We start from the raw sequence: 19,532 nt of genomic DNA, 5'->3' as shown, positions 1-19,532 counted from the left end.
GGCCATTTGGATTCTGGTAAACAAGACATAAATAACCCAAGGGAACCCGAGAACCCCTTCACAGCAGGCGATGATGGAGGGGTGGGGGAGATGACAGCAACATCCTTCCAAGGATACATGCACTGACAAGCTTATTGGCTCTGCCCTCGCCCCGCCCCCTGTGGCATGAGGCTTGGCTCATTTGCAGGAGCGATCAGCAACTATGCCGTGTGTGTACCTTTCTGTTTGCTCCAGTTCAAGGAGCTCAGCCTGGTGAAGGAACTCAGCCGGGGAAGAGAGTGAAAGAGCTGGCGCCGCTTGTGGCTACATATGCGCCATGAACTTAAAGCATATTCCCTCCCTGCTTCCAAAGAATCCTAGGGACTGTAATTACCCTTCAAAAAGAGTTGCCATTCCCAGCACCCTTGACAAGCTTCCGTTTCCCAGGGTTCTTCTTCTGTTTTGGACTGGCGGAGGGCTTTAAATGTGCTTTGAATATACAGCATGTGCACAGCCAACAGTAGAGGCGGGAGCTTCGTTTACATGCAGATGTTGCGGTCAATGTGACACAGTGATCTGGCCAGCCTTGGTTTGCAACAGGGACTGGGACTCCCATCATCCCTGACCACTGGTCCTGTTAGCTAGGGATGATGGGAGTTGTAGTCCCAAAACATCTGGAGGGCCGAGTTTGCCTATGCCTGGACTGGACCTTTATGCCCCTTGTGGAAAATAACAGAGACAGCCTCCTAGAATTTTTGTACGAACTTCAACCAGAACTAGGGGTAGGGTGTGGGAGGTTGCTATTGCAGGCTCTTTAGGGAAAGGCCATAGCTTAGAGGTAAGGCATCTGCCTTGCATGCAGAAGGTCCCTGGTTCAAGGCCTGGCATCTCCAGGTAGGGCTGGGAGAGAATCCTGCCTAACACCTTAGAGAGCCACTGCCAGACAGCGCAGAGCTGGGGTCTGACTCAGAATAAAGCAGGTTCCTATGTTCCAGTGGAAAGACGATCTACTAAGAAATACTGATTAGGCTCTCCTTTTTCAGTGTTAGAAATTAGCCAGGTACCAGGAGCATTTTGCGACTGGCACAGGTTCAACTGCGACCACATGGAGATCTCTGGAGGCCAGGCTGGTGACTGACGTCTCCATCTGGCTGGCTCCTCCAGCTTTCTTAAGCAAGTAAGAAGAAGAGATTATTTATTGCATTTACATTTCACCTTTTTCTCCATGGAGTACATAGTTTACCCCCACCCCCTTCTCAGTTAATCCCTACAATGACTCTGTAAGGTAGGTTAAGCTAACAGGCAGTGACTGGCCCAAGGTCACCCAGTGAGATTCATGACTGAGTGGGGATTTGAACCTTGTTCTCCCAGGTCCTCGCCTGACACTCTAACCCACGGCAACCTAAGGCCTGTGGGCCAGATCCAGCTCAATTGCCTTCTAAATCCGGCCCGCGGACGGTCCGGACATCAGTGTGTTTTTACATGAGTAGAATGTGTCCTTTTATTTAAAATGCATCTATGGGTTATTTGTGGGGCATAGGAATTTGTTCATCCCCCCCAAAAAAATATATAGTCCGGCCACCCACAAGGTCTGAGGGACAGTGGACCGGCGCCCTGCTGAAAATGTTTGCTGACCCCTGCTCTAACCACTACACCACACTGGCTTCCCAGAGTTCTTCTGCTATGGGAAAGCTCTATAAATTAAGTAGGTAAACAAATATGAGGAAAGCAAAATGTCACTTAGAGAAGGACCTATTTTTTTAAGCTTGAATTTTGTTTTTATTCTGGATTGTTTTATTTGAGGTTTTAATGTGTTGCAAACCACTATTAGCTTATATATCTGAGTTTCTAACACTGCCCCTTTTGTTACCTGCATTTGGAAACCCAGCCAGGAGCCCCCCTTGCAGATGAGGAAAAAGAGACTGTCATCCACAAGCAGGATGACTAGGTGCCCTGGGTACTCCATAAGATTGACCTCCCATAGCTGTTAGCACTGCAGTTCCCACTCGGACTGAAGGGAGTTGTAGTACACATCATATGGAGGGCACCAGATTGGGGAAGGCTGGCCTACGGCTACTGAGCAAGTTGTTAAATACAAGCATGCAGTAACCAAGTGATGTAGGGGAATGAATGAAGCAGACCAAAGTTGGGAGAAAATCTACCATTTGTGCCACTTTTGGCCCTCTCTCCATAAACGGGACGCAGGTGGCGCTGTGGGTTAAACCACAGAACCTAGGACTTGCCAATCAGAAGGTGGTGGTTCAAATCCCCGCGACAGGGTGAGCTCCCGTTGCTCGGTCCCTGCTCCTGCCAACCTAGCAGTTCGAAAGCATGTCAAAGTGCAAGTAGATAAATAGGTACCACTCCGGCAGGAAGGTAAACGGCGTTTCTGTGCGCTGCTCTGGTTCGCCAGAAGCAGCTTAGTCATGCTGGCTCCCTCGGCCAATAAAGCGAGATGAGCGCTGCAACCCCAGAGTTGTCTGCGACTGGACCTAATGGTCAGGGGTCCCTTTACCTTTTACATCCATATACATTTTATGGCTGCAACATTTTAGAAATGACCTGCCTGTGCAGATGGGCCACTGCCTATGAGGACACTGTTGATGCAACATGCATGCTGCTTCAGACATGAAGTTATTCCGTGGAACCAGGTCCCACATTCCAGAAATACCCATGCATACCCAGGTAGCACAGTGGCAGTAGCTGTGCTCTTTGCTCTGAGAACCTGCATGTTCACTCATTCACACTAATCCTTGGTTCATCTTAGCACTATGTACCAAGTGAGTCTGCATAAAGCGAGTTTTGAATATGCCTCCTTAAGAAAGCAAAAAAAGAAAGAAGATTTGCATGTACGGAGTTGGAACGCTGTTTTTGTTGTTGCTGGTACAGGGGCTCAAATGTATCCTTTTGCTGGAGCGGTTGACAAAGGTCAGAAGCTCCAACTTCAGGGGACAGAGTGTGGATTTACAAAGGTGAAGGCTGACCAGGCTGATGATCTGGAGTATGGGGGGGCGTCTCCAGAGGAGAGCAGCTTACTCTGAACCCCAGAATCAGATTTCAATGTCACACATCCCAGCCTTGAAGGTCTCAAGCCAAGATGAAGATCAGAGTACCTCTGGGCATATGCAGAGTGCCTTTCTCTGTTGCCAGTGAAAACCCCCAAGCAGGAACCCCAGCACCTGTTGTTTCTGAAAAGGGATGAAGTTGGAAGGGGGGTGGCACTGAAGCGGGGCGGGGGGGTGCTCCTTGCGGGGGCACTCTCGGCGCGGAGAGGGCAAGGCAAAGCTGCTGCGTTTGGAATCTCTCCTGGATCCCTAGGTTAGATTTAGAAGGTCAGATGAGGGCAGAAATGGTGGCACGCGGTGGCGGCGACAGGGGAAGAGAGGTGATTAGCTGCCGCTGTTATGGGGCTCAGTAAGGATGTCCTTAAGGAGGGGGAGCTGGGAAATCCCTGCGGGGATTCCAGATTAAATGGGGTGGGGGGAACGAACCTTACACACACGTGCCAAAGGAGTCGGAGGGCGGTACAAGGAGGGTGGAAGTCGAGCGAGCAGCACCCACCTTCATGATGCCGGCGGCGGGGGCGGTCCTGGCCAGGCCGGGGGGGTCCCTCTCGGCCGAGTTGTCGCGGCTGCTGCAAGCGGAGCCTCCGGAACCGGAGCGCAGCGGACTCAGGTCGCCGGGGGCTCCTGCGGCGGTAGCGGCTGCTGCAGGTCCTTCTTTCTGCGGGGCGCGGGGGGGCCCGGGCCGGGGCGAGCCCGAGGGGGGACCACCGGGGGCTCCGTCCGCCATCCCCCCGCGGGGCTCCCAGCAGCCGCACCGGCCCGGCCCAGACGGGGTCCTCAGCTCCTGCCCCAGCGGCGCTTGCACGCCTTTTGGCGCGCGCCCCTGACCCCCGGCTTGGCAATGCCGGCTCCCCTTTGCCGGGGAAGGAAGGAAGGAGGGACACAGCGAGCGAGCGAGCAGACGCTGCCGCTGCCGGGGGTGGAGGGATGGTGGGACGGCTGGGGCGGGGCCAGGCGCAGCACAGCCCCTACCCCAAACCGCGGCGCGGCCCCACGAGCGAAAGACCCGCGTAACCGCGCGCCCCGCTGGCTCCTCCTCCCCCGCGCCCCTCCTCCCACCAAGGCGCTCTTTGGAGCCCCGGAACCATTTTTTCCCCTCTTGCCGGCGCTGCAATCAAAGGAGAGAATTCGCCCCTGCGCGTGCTGTGCTGGGAGGGCCTGGAGCTCACCCCGGAGGGCTGCTCGGCACCCCCGCCCCCGCCTGTTGGATCCCGCGGCGGCAGGGTTAATGCAAGGGACGCTAATGCAGGGCTTTCCTCCGTTCACACGTTCAGCCGCCTGCCCGTGATGCCTGCGTGGATAAGCCTCCTCAAAGGCGCAGCCGGACCCCCCCCCCCAGGTTGCCATCAAAACGGGGCTTGGTGGGAAAAGGGCAGCTCCCACTCAGCAGGACCTCGCCACGTTTTCAAAAACGGCTGCATCAACACAGCACACAGTTAAAGCCCACCGCCCAAAGGATCCAGGGAACCGTAGTTTTCAGAGAGCGTTGGGAATTGTAGCTCCGTGAGGGGGGCAAACTACAGTTCCCAGGATTCGTTGAGGGCGGGAAATACGCTTTAAATGTATGGTGTGTGCGTGCACTGAAGTAATTAGCACCGTAAGATCCCCTCACCCAGTGCCATGAAGTCCAGAGCCTAACATTACCTAACTGAATCCAGCCACCCCAACCTATTATGCATTCGACCCTATCTAACCATCAGGTCCTCCTGGTCACAGGACTGTTACCAAGCAGGCTTTGAGACCCTATTTATATATTATACAGTGGTACCTCAGGTTACATATGCTTCAGGATACAGACTCCGCTAACCTAGAAATAGTGCTTCAGGTTAAGAACTTTCCTTCAGGATAAGAACAGAAATTGTGCTCCGGCGGCGCGGCGGCAGCAGGAGGCCCCTTTAGCTAAAGTGGTGCTTCAGGTTAAGAACAGTTTCAGGTTAAGAACGGACCTCCGGAACGAATTAAGTACTTAACCTGAGGTACCACTGTACATCTATCCCACCCTTTCTGGATAGGGAATGTGCCTGATTTTTCCTTCCCTAAGCTTACCACAACCCTGTGATGTAAATTAGGCTGAGGGTCAAACAAAATGAGATGTGGGAGATCTATGATCAGTATCCACCATGCTTATTTTTTTATTAACAAAAAGTTATTTACTGCAATAGGTTGTGAATCAGATTAGAATGGTGGTACTGGAGAAAGCTTTATGTGGGTGTTTTTTTCTTGTATGTTTTTTAATGGCCCTTTCATGCCATTACACCCCAGAGCAGCTAACTGCCTAATGGCAGAAGATGGGATGGGTACCTTCACTCCCCCCCCCTTTTGGGACAAATAGCAATTTATTTGGTGGGGGTATTATATTGAGAATATGACGACAGTTGGAGGATTAAAATATCCCTTTGGGGTTGTCAGTGGAGGCCCTTGTGCAACTGACCCTTCAACCTCAAGTTTGGAAGGTGCCTACAAGAAGAAGGCCTCTTCAGTGGTGGCCCCCTGATAGTGCAGTGCTCTCTCTAGAAAAGCTTGTCAGGTGCCTCCATTACCCTTTTCAGTGCCAGGCTAATAATTTTCTGTTCTCCAGGCCTTTTAAAATATATATATACTCACTGCTTTGTCATAGCTGGTTGTTTTTAACTGTTGATATTAAGTCAACTGACTGTGGCTGCTACTGGATTTTGTTCTCTGTGCCAAGAAGCACCATTCGAACAGTGGCACCGTAAGAGCAGGATTTGGGGCAGATGTCCAGCAGAATAAACATGAAGCCCCCCCCTGCCCCCAACTGGTTTTGCTATATTCTGAAGTAGGTGAAGCAATACATATCACTCTTCTAAAGGCCTCCTCACCACCACCAGTGAGACCATGGGTAAGTCCAGCATCCAAATTTACCTAAATGAACCAGTGAAACTAAACATAACTATTGATTCTCTCTTACCCTTTTTATACCACTGTGTCTGTGTTTCCATTCCATCTCCAATCCATCCATTGGGTCAAGCCCAAGAAAAAATTCTTTGTGACATGGAAATTTGCTTTTAGGATGTTATGCACTTGTTGATTCTGGAAGTTTATTTTTGTGTGTGTTTGTGTGTTGTTATTATTTTTATAAACTACATACCATTTGTGGAAAAGACACTCTTTTATAATAACCATTCCAATGTGATAAATCACTTAATCTTTACCAGAGGGAACAAACAAATAAATCCAGTTACTAGACCATAAAATGTTAGCGGTCTACTTACTGAGGCATCCTAATGTCAGCCACTTAGAGTGTACCAGTGACCTACAAGAAAAAAAGACCATCAACAAATTATTTTGTAGTGTGCCACCCCCCCCCCCAAACTTATATTGGTCGCCTTGAGATGGCTCTTACTTACCACAGGCAACCAGGCAGTCCAGTATAACAGAGACAACTCTCTACAAGAATCTAGAGTAGGATAATATTGAGTATTTGATTGGGAGCGGGAAGACCTCACTTCAAATCCTTGTCTCGCTGTGATGGTTAAAAAAGTTAATCTCTCTCAGTCTAACTCACTGGGCTGTTGTGATAAATTAAATTAACCCTTCATATGCTGCCTAGAGCTCTTCAGAGAAAAGTTGGGGTGACAAATTAATCTCTCAGGCAAGTAGCTTAGAGATCAAAAGTATATGGCAGAGGCAAGCTCACCATGAACCAACTCAAAATAGCTGATTGGGACAAGAGAGGCCAAATCTGGTGCCATGTTCTTGCCTGCAATTACATCAAAATGGTGTAAATTTTATTATTGAAAAAAAAACACTCTGGTTCACAGCAAGGGGACATTGTTTCGTTGTCAACATGTTAGAACTCAGCACTGACTCCTAGACTGGATGTCAGAAGCTGCTGTGATCATCCCCCAATAACTGCCTCATCTAATCCAGAATGATCCAATTGTTTTCCAGAGCAGCTGGTTCCCAGCAATTTCACGATGAAAAAATTGCTTGTTGCAGCTAACACGCCCGCCCCCCACCCCACTCTGCACCTGGCTTAGAAGGGCTGCTATCCCTGACTCTCCATTGATCATTCAGAGAGCTAGAGCAGTGTTAATGAGATCCTGGAGGTTGGGCGCTCTATAATTGGCAGTGCAGCTTTGCAAGGCTCCAGCTACCCAGACCAGAACTCGTGAAAGATGCTGGCCTTAGTAGTGGGGTAGCAATTAGTGTGGAGCAGAAGGAACCCCCTACCTGGCCCTGCTGAGCACCAGCTGCTGGCATCAAAGCACGAAGGCCAGCGTCTACTTGCATGTCCATGCAGAAAAGGGCAGAGGGTGGGATGTTATTGTTGGTAGGGAAGAGATTATTGCCCATTTTCCATATTGTTTTCTGGTCCCCATTTATTGAGCAGAGGGAAGGGATGTTGGTATGGAAATTAATGAAGTTCCTGGTAGTCTTTTCAAGAAAAAGTTTCCTTTGCAGAAAGACTTTGTCTTTTTAAAGGTTCCAGTTACAGAAAGGTAGCCGTGTTGGTCTGCCATAGTCAAAACAAAAAAAAAAAATTTTTTTTCTTTCCAGTAGCACCTTAAAGACCAACTAAGTTAGTTCTTGGTATGAGCTTTCGTGTGCATGCACACTGTGCATGTATCTGACGAAGTGTGCATGCACACGAAAGCTCATACCAAGAACTAACTTAGTTGGTCTTTAAGGTGCTACTGGAAAGAAAAAAAATTTTTTTTTTCTTTTTAAAGGTTTATGCGATAAAATATTAAATAACAATTGTTAAAATTCATGGTTACCTATACAAGATAAATCTCCTTATGTGCCACAATGACACTGTTATCATTATCAGTAATAATAATATCGTTATAATGACAGGTAGGTAGCCTGTTGGTCTGCCGTAGTTGAAACGAAATAAACAAATTCCTTCCAGTATCTGGAAGTATCTGAAGAAGTGTGCATGCACACGAAAGCTCATGCCAATAACTAACTTAGTTGGTCTCTAAGGTGCTACTGGAAGAATTTTTTTTATTTTGTTATCATAATGATGATGAAGTAGCCTTTTAAATGCACCACAGTACATTTATTATTGTTGTTGTTTTCAGTATCCATTACATTAATGATTAAGTTCATGGTAGCATTTGCAATATGGTTTTTTGTTTGCAGGAAGGCTTTTGTAATCATTTGTTTCTTCACAAATGGGCAGCCTAGAACAGGTCTTACCGGGGTTCAGACTGAGGTAGACAGGGCTAGTCTTAAATTAACATCATCAGTTCAGCAGGATGCTTGAACCAACTCTTCAGCTGTTGCCCTTTAGCTCTCCTTGCAGCACTCCTTGCCAAGAAGGCTGGTCTTCGTTTTGTCATCCTTCTTTCATCCTGCAGGTGAGTGTGAACTCCAGGAATGTTTTGATGCAGCTTGGGCCAAAAAGGATACCCTAATTGCCCTTTAAATGCCCATTGTCCCCAACAACAGGCTAGCTAGGACGAAAGCTGTTTCTCTGCTTTGCTGCACAACAGCACAGCAGTACGTCCACAGCATCCTTTCGAAAACAACACTGAAGCTGTGCATATCCTGCACGATTCACTGCTGGCAACAAGATGGTCCTAAACAATGGCACATTTTGTACAGAACCTAGCACACTGGAGATGTGAAATGATGACTAGGAACAGATGGGAGTGATGAATTTCTGACGAGGTGCTGGAAGACCCAAAGGAAAGTGCTTAGAGACGCCAGCCTCCAATTCCGCCTTAATCTACTGGCACTGGCAGCGAGGCAGGGCTTTGGGGCAGAAATCCAGGCTGCATCCAGCAGAATGAGCAGGAGGGCCCCTGAATGCAAGCACGGCTGCTGGCTTTCCACAGTTTGAAGCAAAACAATACACAGCATCATCTAAAGACCAATTTAAGTACCGTAAATGAATATACATTGCCATTTGAGACCATTAAGGCCAGAATCTAAAATAACCCAACTGTTTGAAACCTAAGCCCTGGACATTGGATAAGTGGTGTGACCCTGCATGGAAAGGAGTCTTCCTCTGACCCTAAAACTCTGCCTGTCCCCTAATTCCAGATGCACATAGAGCTGGATGGGGGAGGCAAGTTGGAGAAACACACTTTGCACATGACCATAATTTGCATCCGAGGTAGTGGGCAGGGCCTCCAGCCTGTGGGTGAATCTTGGGTTCTAGTTTGGCCTTTCTCTAAACCACGCCCACTTCGGGCATCACCCGAAGTCACCTGTCAATCACCTGAGCCATAGCCCCCTCCCCAGGCTAACAATCAAGCCTAATTGCGCCTGGGAGACTATGCCAGAAGGCACCTTTGAAACTCCTGCCACACAGCCTGTCACTAAGGTTGCTTCCAAGGGCTCTTTAGGCAACTAGCAAACAACTTTATTTCCAACTAAGTAATTCCTTCGTTCCTCCTTTCCTCTCCTTTCACTGGTCAATCGGAGAAAGTAGCGTTTGGAAAAGTTGTTTGTTGTTGTTTGCTTTCTATTGAAGGTAGTGGGGGAATCCTATTTTCTTTGTAAACGTCATGGGGGCTATGTTTCACGTGCTCTGGAAACGGCACCTGTTTTTCCAGAGGCTTTTAAAATACTTTTTAAAGGGGGGGATGTCATTTTGTTGTTTTGAAAGCTGTGTTTGTATTTACTTCTTATTTGGGCCCGGTAGTTCTAAAGCTCTGGATGGGATTGTGTGCTGCAGTTTGTTTTACTAAACTGCTCCCACCCCTCTGCCCTGGTACCTAATCTTAAAGAAGTTGTGGTTGTTGTTGTTTTTCCCATGCTTCTCAGGTGCTGAATATGGATTTAGAGACTTAAGGCTGCAGTCCTAACCCCGTGTACCCAAATGAGCAGCAAATCTATCTGTCCTCCAAACAAAAACAGGGGCTATCAGCCTTTTCGGACTAGTATGTACCTTTTGGATTTTGAGAGTGCCAAAGGCACCAGTCACAAAATGGCTGCATTACCGTACGTCAAAAATATGTTGAGGATGTTACAGGTATTCTAAGGTCTCAAATATAGAATAAATGCTGATAATTGCACAAGGTAAACACACATACATAAGCATATAAACCACATGTCTAAAATAGTACAGGAGAGCAATCCAAAAGCCATCTTGGCTCTCCCAGAAGACTCTAAATATTTCCTCTGCTTCCTTAATCCCCCTTGGCTGAGAACAGGCAGGCAGATACCAATCAGGGGAAGTACCTGAAAAGATTCCTCTCCTCTATCTATGAACCTCCTTTGTATTAATTGTCATTGTTTGCCCAAATTCTCAGCATTGAGGAATGTCTGACAGGGCATCCTGATTGTCTTATCAAATGCGAATGTTTTGTGTAAACTGTGTCTGGAACTATGTAAAACTTACTAAATCCTCAGGAATATCACACCTCGGTCTGCCAGAGCCACAGTAACCCCATCTTATGTGTGATGTTTGTAAAGGGGATGTCCTCCTCCTTCTGCACACCAAAATGCAAACCCCTAAAAGAGATGCTTCTTCTTGGTTCTGGGTCTCTCTTGCCTCCTTGCAACAGAATAATAAAGATCTGCCTTGCTTTCATTGCACCATGCCTCCATCCATTCATCTCTGACCGATCATGGACTTAGGGGACTCTGTCCTTTGGGGAGTTGGGCAGCAAAAGCCAACCACCCCCAGTTTTCCTATATCAAGGATAATTTAAAGTGGGCTCATACTTCACTGCTGGCAGCCCCCCAGGTATGGAAGAGGCATAAAGGAAGTGTGATGCCAGGTCTCGCCCCACTCATACCCCTGCAGCCCCACCCAGACTTTTTCAGCGCAGATAGGCAATTTGATAGTGCAGCTTTTAAACAATCAAGGATCTACCATTTGAGAGATTTTTATACAGGTATACAGACCCCTGCAGAGGGATTTATGGAGAACTCAACTGAGAGCTACAATTCTTAGCAACCTACGGTACCTAAGATTCCCTGTGGATAATAATGCACTTTAAATGTATGGAGTGTATGCAGCGTATATGTCTTTTGCCCTTTGCTCTGCTTGGTAGATTTTTGAGGTTCTTGTAAAACAGCAACAACCCAGATTAGATCTGAGAAGTCTGAAGTCTGCCCACCTAGACGGAGAGGCACTTTCAGATCTAGGATTCCTGGCTGCACTGTGGTTGCCCCTGTTGGAAGTGTCAGGATGCAACTCAGCTTCCCCTATAGGTTTATGTTTCTGCATTAGAAGGAACACTAGCAGGATACTCTACACACAAAAAACACAATGGGATACTGAGTTCTCCACTCCAAGATGGAGAAAATCAGTGAGAGCTCACACCAACCGGAAGGAACGCCCTTTGAGCAAGAGGCTATCAAAGAATGTGGACCAGATGTGCTGGTTTGCAGCATGGAGGGCAACAAAGGCTGTGCCAATGCTGGGAGGCGAGGTGAGTGAAGTTCCAGAGGAAGATGCACAGCCGGAAGGGGCAGCAGAGATTGCACTAGGATGCTCAGCCTGCCCAGAAGCATGCCAGCATTACCGTGCAAGGGAAGATGACATTCCCAAACCAACACCATGGGAAGAAGTCGAAACCTTGGCCAGGGAAGAAGCTGTCAAGTGGAAGAAAACAGCTAAAGCACTGGATGCTGTTCTTGCGCAACTCAGATTGCACTGTAGGCTGACGCGTCTGCACGAGAAAGGGTACCTCCAAGCTTCCTAGACTGCCTTTCTTGTGCTTACCTGCATGGCCCTTAATTCAGTGTTAGCTTGATACTCTCAGGATTGCTTCCTTACTTCCTGCTTCCCTCCTATTCCTTCATTCATCTCTCGAGAGCAGGCTTACTTTGGCTCTCTCTTCTCTTGAGATGCAAGATCATCTCCACCTCAGGGATCTTTCCTATCAATGTGTGTATTTCCTGTAGTGAGTATTAGCTTTCTGGTTTTCTTAAATGCAGAGCTTCCGTGTGACTGTAACAAGGGAAACTGTGCTCCTTCACCGGGGATCCTGCCTTGGTTCAGATTCTTCCAGCATTAAGCTCCAAATGCTAGCAGCTCCCGTCCTCCCCATCTCTGGGCAGCAGCTGTCCCCACAGTAGGTTCCCTCCACAGGAAGGCCTAGCCTCTTTGCTTGAAGCCTGCATGTGTCCACGGAAACCAGCTGGTCCCAGCCAGCCATGGAAGTGACTCCATATTCAAAGAGGCTTTGCCAGGAACCAAAGTTATACAGTACTGCAAAATATTTTTTTTAAAAAAAGAAAATCAAAACGGAAAGTCGGCCTCCAATCACACACACAAATCTCTTAATGGGGATTAAAGGAGATTCATTCGTAGCCACAAAGCAAAAGAGATAATCCGGCTTCCTTGTGCTTCATCTTTTAAACACACACGCAGATGCACAATCGTTCCTATTTCTCCTAAACCAAAGCAGAACACAGACAACTTAAGAAGCATTTTGGAACGGGCAGTACTAAAAGGAGAAGTCCCAAGTCTCAGATCAGCCTGAAAGCCACAGACTTTGAGCTGAAAAGTCCCCACACCCCCACGCCTCTGGGGTCAGGTTATGGTTCCGTTGTGCAGAGAACAGGCACTGTGCTTTCCCAGAGCTCTGTCTCATTGCTTCAGATACATTCTCTGGATCAGCCTTAAAGTTGAAAAGTGAAGTCACACCCACACCATATGTTTAAAGCACTCTTATACGGTCAAGGAGAATCTTGGGAACTGTAGTTGGTAAGGGTACTGGAAACTGTAGGCCCGCACCCTTAAGAAACTACTATTTGGGGCAAGCCATGACTGTTATAAAGTGGTATGATACTGCTTTAAATGCCTGGTGTGAATGTGAGTCAAGTTTGGGAATTGAGCCATATAAAGCCATAGGCTGATTGTAGCTTCTATATGCACAGGATCACATCTCTCAAAACAATGCTGCGGGTGGCCCTGCTTCTGTGCTGTTAACACTGATGGATGCATTCAAATGATAAGAAAGCGAAATGAATGCTGTTCGAGAAGGAAAGAGTGGGGGAATAGGTTGGGAAGTTATGTTTATTGGGAGATGTCCCTCCCCCAAAGTTCCTAGGCAAATAGATGAAAGAGGATTAACACTCCCCACCCAGGGCACATTTCCTGTGCTTTAATCCAGGTGTGGCCCTCCAGACTGTGTGGGACTCTAAACCCCATCAGCCCCAGCCAGCTTGGCCAGGAATGATGGGAGTTGTAGTCCAGCAACACATGGCAGGCCACAGCAGTGGCGTAGCGTGGGTTGTCAGCACCCGGGGCAAGGCAAGTAATTTGCGCCCCCTAACCCGTGGATTTGCGCCCCCTAACCCATGGATTTGCCCTAACCCCAGATGTTGCGCCCGGTGCGGCCGGCCCCCCCTGCACCCCCCACGCTACGCCACTGGGCCACAGGTTCCCACCCCTATCTTAAACAGCTGCAGGAGACAGTTGAACAGACAAGCCTTTCCCCTGCAGTGATGTGGAAACTTCCATCTGTTGAATTGCTCTGTTCCACAGCTGTTGAACAAAGGGGTAATGGATGGGTAGAATCCTGCCAAAGGGCCAGAGTTGGCTTTTCCTTGTAAGGGGTCAGATTCGTGATTTGGAGGCCTACCTGCAAATCCATCCTAACCTCTTTTCGGAGTATGCAGGCATACTTTACACTCTCCAGTGGGCGATTTCAGATGGGGCTTAATGTGGGCTTTTTACTCACACAGATTCAGGGGTGCCAACTTGAATACAAATGCTGGGGGGACCAGGTAAGCCCTGCACCACATAACTGAGCCCATTGAGAACACACACCATTTGAATGGCAATGCCCATCAACTTAGGGGGGGGCAGCCCACTCAAATATGTTAATGGGGGGGCAAAGCCCCCTTGGCCCCTAGAAGTTGGCTCCTATGCACAGAACAGTGGAACTGGATGGAAATATCCCTTCTGAATGTAAGAGCCTAGTTGCAATTTGGCCACATTCACCTTTTCCAAGTTGAAAAACTCAATTTCCGAGCACCCTCTGGTGGCCATGTTGTGCTTAATCCAGAACAGGTAACAGCAAAGTGTCCAGGATGGAGTGGGAATAGGGCCCTCCATGTACCCTTATCATAGTGCATTCATGATTATTTGTTTTCACAATGCTAACAGGGCAGTCATACGCAATCCCACTTTTGCATCTGTTGATCTTTTGAGGAGGACTTACTGCTTCGTTCCTAACTGGAAATCCAGAGATTCAACTAATGTAGCTCTCATTCATGTTTTCAAAGCACAGGGAATCTCTCTATTCAGGGAGGAGAAAGTGTGAAACAGCAGTAGTTGGAGAACGCCCCATCGGTGAATGGGGGAACTAAAGGAGGCACAAGGGGTTCACAATCTACATTAAGCCAAGATATGTGATATGTATGGGCCCTTGTTTGTTTTGCAGTTGTATAACTTGGACTTAAATGGTCTTGGAGATGAGGCTGCTTTCGGTGGCATGCATAATCCCGCTTATTCCAAAATGCAGTAAGACAGCTCTGCTACGCTTAGGCCCTGTCTGCTGAGTGAGGTCATGGACCTCTGCTTCCAAAGGCTTGCCCTGACAGCACCGCTACTTTTTGGAGCCGATTGTCTTCTGTCAGAGATAAGCTGCCTTATACGGTCGTGGGGCAAATTATTTGTCCAAGTAAACCCAGACAGCTGGGGTCAGTGAAAGAGTGAGTTTTACCATCACCTGCCACTTTGCTTTATTAAGTGGAGTCGCAAAGCTTGCAAGATCCTTCCCATAGATTACTCCTTTCCTTGGAGTGATCCAACACTCTCACCTACATATGCAAGTAGGGCCAGGACCAGCTCAGTTGGGAAGATAGGCAGCTGCCTGGGATGGAAAAAAACCGAGAGGGACTCAGCTACTCGTCCTCAAGGAGAAGGCAGGCATAACTGCCTCACTGCAGATCATTAGGGCCAGGGATGGGCATGGCTCTGTGGGAGAGCATCTGCTTTGCAAGCATGTTTCCTGGGTCAATCTCTGGCATCTCTAAGTAGGGCTGGGAACGTCCTCTACCTGAAACACTGGAGACCTGTTTGCCGTCGTCGGTGTCAATACTGAGCTAGGTGGACCACAGGTCTGACCAAGCACAAGGCAGCTTCCTATGTCCTTAAGTGTGTTCTACAGCATCTTCTTCCATTCACTTGCATGGGGCAAGGGAAAGCAGGGTGTCAGGGAGAACCTGTAGGAGCAACGTGATTTGGTTACTTTGGAGGTTTCCTGGGTAAATGCCATCATCCACCCTGGAAGCACCTCAACTGCTTGTAGATACCTGTGTCCCCTTTCACACTGATTGCTAGCCAGATTGGATTTGTTTGTTCATTGTATCCTCCCACACCTTTGTGTTTTGTTGAATACAAGAAGCTGTAGTGTGCTGACAGCTTCTAGGAGCCACAGGTGAGAGCTGAGTGAAGGGTGGGGACCAAAAGTGGACAGAAGGAGCAAGGCATGTCCGCCCAACAGAGGCACTACATCATCATCAGTCAGTGGTAACGAGGCATGGGAGTATGGGAGAGCCTTAAAATGAATAGTCAGGAAGCACTATGCAGATCAGTTAAGATTAACTTTGTGCTCCCAGTTCAAAAGGTTAAAGGTGGTAGCAAAATACACAATGACCAGTCTCCTTTTCAACACATAAAAGACAAGTACATTTATTTGAATCAGCCTCTAGCACTTTTTGAAATTCATAGATGCCTTGCTAATGATTCAAACAAACAAACAAACAAACAAACAAACTAAAACCTAGGAATCAGCTGGTCTTAATAAAATACCTTACATTTTAGCCCTTTCCAGAGATTTCCTTTCTTGTGCAATTAACTTCACTGGCTCCACCCTACTCCAGTGTCCAAGCATTGGGCAGTAAAGACGGAAGCGACCAACAGCCCGTTCTACATCCCTGTGCAATCAAACCCCCAAGTTGTTACGTTCTTGTTCTCTGTTCCCTAAAACAGAGAGATTTCTTCCATCTACTCGCTGTTAAAACTGTAAAAGCTCCCAACACACTCACAAACCTTACTCCCCTGACCATAGTGGCCATTGTTAACCAAAAAACACACACTGGCCATTAATTCCCCTGCAAAATTGCAGACAACACTTTATTAGTAGCACAGGGCTAGAGAACATCTTTCAAAACATTAATATTTCATCAAAATATGTATTTTCCACATAAAAAGTGTCTTTTGTTCCAAATAAAACCTAAAAGGCATTTAAATCTATATCCCTTGAGTTCTCCCGTTTTCCCCAAATTTAATAATAATAAAAAAATCAGTTGCTCCTATGACTTCACTTTTCAGAGAGTGATATATCAGCAGAAAAAAAATATTTTTATATATATTTTCCATCAAAACTCTTCATAGTTTTGGCAAAATAACTATTTAAAATAGTGCAATAGTTGTGTTTTTTAGGGTGCTTTCCCCCACCCCACCCCGAAAATACTAGTAACATTTGCAGCTGTTGCTTGGGCAGGCCTGGCCTCACTAGAGTAAATGGGACAGGCACAAACCACCAGGAATTTGTGTGCAGTTTCCACGGAAATGAATGGAAACACTGTGCTCTCCTGTACTAGCCCCACAGGATAACTAGTGGATCACAGTGCCCTGTGCAAAGGGAAAGAGAAACAGGAAGTTATCACAACCCTGTTCTGTGCTAGACTGTTGATCACTGTTTACGTTCCAATCTGAAGCTGGATTGACATACAAAGCTCCTGTAACTTTTCTTTGCCAGCCTTCAGTCTATCACAAGGATTTTAAAGCGTATGTACTCATTTCACATAAGCATTGTCACCTTACTTAAACGTGGTACCTTGCTTTGTGTCACGTACAATTTAGGAACACAGAAAGCTTATTTATTCCGAATCATAGACCACTGGGTTCACCTAGCTCATTAACATCTACACGGATTGGCAGTGGCATGTCAGGGTTTCAAGTGGGTGTGTGGGGTTGTCTTCACCTGAAGATGCAAGGAAGTTGAACCTGCAGCCTTCGGCGTGCACAGAATCTGCTCTACCGCTAAGCGGCAGCTCTTCCCTATGTCCAAGAAATGCGTCAGGCCCAGGACATGATTGTGTCTCAGTGTAGAAAATTTACATTGCACCCCATCTCCCACACTGACCAATAGGGAGAATCATCCATTGGGCAAGTTCTCCACAGAACTTCCTAATGGATAAGCCCCATGGGTTGATTGAGAACTGCCAGTCTCCCACACTGATGATACCCTTAATCTGCCACAGGAGGTAGGTTCCGCACCTCTCCTCTCTGGAAGGGCTACTAAGCAGAAGGTTCAACAAAAGTACAGGTTTTCAGAACGGTGGCAAAAGGAGTCTTCTATCTTCCCCTACCCATCCAATGTTTCCCCTTCCACTATGGACATTAGGGTATATCCCCCCCCCCAGCCCCATATCCACACACTACAATACAAAAGATTTCAAAATGGTTTCTGGAATTTGGAATCTGATCAGGTCAGTCCATAACTTGGTGGCAGAGCACATGCACAAATTGTACGAAGTTGCAGATTCAATCCCTAGCCTTTAATGGGAGAATCTTCTGCTGGAGATCCTGAGAGCTGCTGCCAATCAGAGCTGCCAATACTGTGCTAGATTGACGAATAGGCTGAGCTGGTGTAAGGCAGCTCTTAACGCTAGCTGATCCTACCACTTGAAAATGGTGGAAACACACACACCTGTACTTTTCAGCTTTTAATATAAGCAGTCTTTAAAATTCTTTAGCAGTGTCCTCACAGCAAACTTAGGCTGTATCCCCGGGAGCTCGAATAAGATTTGGCTTTTCCATTTGCCTGCTGTTGATGGGAGATATATTCTAACCATTTGAGCACCATTCAAGAGCTGTGTCACCCCAAAGGGAAGTCTGGATTTTAAAAAGTGAACAGGACAACCTCTCACTGTACACTTGTTTTGTCGATGCCAGGAAAAATATGGCAGCTGTTAGATCGGAGGCTGAATCCTTCCTCCTAACAAATTACCTGTTCCGCAGATACGTATGTGAGAAAGCTATAACTTTGGTGTTGAAGTTAGTCTGAGCTTTACCGGTTAGTAAAAAAAATAACGTTTGGAGGGAGCTGTTCTTCCCAGTTGTTCAGCCAAATGAGAGGGTGGGAGGCTGGGGGATCAGAAGAAAAGAGGAAGAGATTGGGCAGGCTTTGTCCATGCATCTAGAAATCTCCACTCAAGGCATCCCTTTTTTCCCTTGGAACTCAGCAATGAAATCCAGGGGCCTTCTTCCCGTGCCACCCCTAATCCTAACAGGGGAAACACTGTTTCTGATTCTAATTCCTGCACTTTCGCTTGCAACTTATTTAAGAACACCATCACCACCCCTCAGCGATCTGCTGAACTTGTGATACCTGGGAGCAGAATGTCGGGCACATCAAAAGCCAAAAGGTACTAGATGATGCAGGAGGTAAGCGACTATCTTGCGACAAGGCAAAAAGAATGGCGTTGGGGTGAGGCGACAGAGCGACTCCAGAGGGTTCTATCAACCCAGGGGGACCTGGTAAGAGTGGGCTACTACAAAGGGGTCCGAATAGAAGCAGTGCTCCCACTGAGTCAGGGTCTCTTGCGCAGAATGCTGCTGCCCACACACGTGTGCACCCGGGAAACACAGGTCAGAGGCAGGCAGGTGCACGCACACACCCGTTTATCCTGGGAGCAGCCGAGAAAAGAAATGTCAGACACATAAAAAGATTACAAAAGACAAATACTTCAAATAAGGCCTACTCTCCTCCACAGCTCAGCCCAAAGGCTCCTGGGCAAAGGACGTGGCAGTGTGTGGAATCCTGGGAGGAGGGGAGGGAATAATCCCCAACACAAATCATATGGCAGCTTGGCAGAAGGAGGCAGTGCGCCAAAGCAGAAGGCCCGAGAAAAGCCGAGCAGATGGGAAAGCCAAGCGATACACTCCACTGCCTTTTGCACGTGCGAAAGGGGAGAGACAAGGTCCACTGCCTCCCAGGCACAGCCCCCACACCCCAGTCAGTGCAGGGCAGGCTTGCCCTCACTATGGGGTGAGAAAATGCACCCCCCCCTCCAAACACACACACACACACAGCAGCTGTACTCCCTAACGGCAGCACCCCCCATTTTTCACAGTCTCTACACGGTCTCTCCAGGGGAGGCGGCATGGTCATGACTGGGCGTGCGAAATCCACTGGCTGTCCATGGGGCGCCTCAGCAGCTCTTCCACGTGCCGCGCCACGTCCATCGAGTCATCCAGGTCATAGTCCGCTTCTGGGTCCAGCACGGAGTCGGGGCTGAGAAGGAGAGAAAGGAGCAGTATAGGTCAGGTGGGCTGCAGGTGTAGGGTGTGTGTGTGTGTGGGTGTGGAGACGGGTTGGGAGAGAAGCTTCTCCGCTTCTGAAAATGCGGGCAACTATCTATGAAGGAGCTGTGGTTTTCAAGCCAACTTTTCAACACCCTCAGAAAATTACAGTCCTCTGGCTTGTTTGGAGGAAGCCAGAAGAGTTAACTTGGATTTAAACAGAAAATTATGCAGAACTTACATCAATGGCAGCTGCCCTGTAAATAAGCCAACAAAAATTACCAGCCTGCAAT

At 47.8% G+C, this 19,532-nt stretch overlaps 2 protein-coding genes and 1 long non-coding RNA gene across 11 annotated transcripts in view; 1 reads left to right on the top strand and 2 right to left on the bottom strand.

The window, feature by feature from the left end:
* The window catches only part of LOC310747700 (inactive phospholipase C-like protein 2), a 42,367-nt gene extending 38,319 nt beyond the window's left edge, over positions 1-4,048 (bottom strand). The window contains exon 1 of one of the 2 annotated variants that reach the window (XR_014540987.1): positions 3,541-4,048. Coding sequence is in view for 1 of the 2 variants with exons in the window: in XM_083582538.1 (XP_083438664.1) it covers positions 3,541-3,771 (231 nt within the window). In the remaining variant the exon portion in view is untranslated. The remainder of the gene's footprint in view (positions 1-3,540) is intronic. The other variant, XM_083582538.1, reaches the window with a different exon arrangement.
* Positions 4,049-7,029: 2,981 nt separating this feature from the next.
* LOC310748214 lies at positions 7,030-10,559 on the top strand. Its single transcript, XR_014541208.1, has 2 exons — positions 7,030-7,490; positions 7,739-10,559. It is a non-coding gene; the product is annotated as an uncharacterized lncRNA (long non-coding RNA).
* Positions 10,560-15,591: 5,032 nt separating this feature from the next.
* Positions 15,592-19,532, bottom strand: part of LOC310747752 (signal transducer and activator of transcription 5B) — a 99,894-nt gene continuing 95,953 nt past the window's right edge. For all 8 annotated transcript variants that reach the window (XM_083582786.1, XM_083582784.1, XM_083582789.1 and 5 more), the window contains one exon: positions 15,592-19,231. In XM_083582786.1, the coding sequence (XP_083438912.1) occupies positions 19,105-19,231 (127 nt within the window). In that variant the 3' untranslated portion in view covers positions 15,592-19,104. The remainder of the gene's footprint in view (positions 19,232-19,532) is intronic.

Source organism: Podarcis filfolensis (assembly GCF_964270895.1).
Source record: "Podarcis filfolensis genome assembly, chromosome: 13".
Classification (NCBI taxonomy): domain Eukaryota; kingdom Metazoa; phylum Chordata; class Lepidosauria; order Squamata; family Lacertidae; genus Podarcis; species Podarcis filfolensis.
The sequence above is the reverse complement of the archived record's forward strand: the minus strand, read 5'-3'. Positions and strand labels throughout refer to the sequence as shown.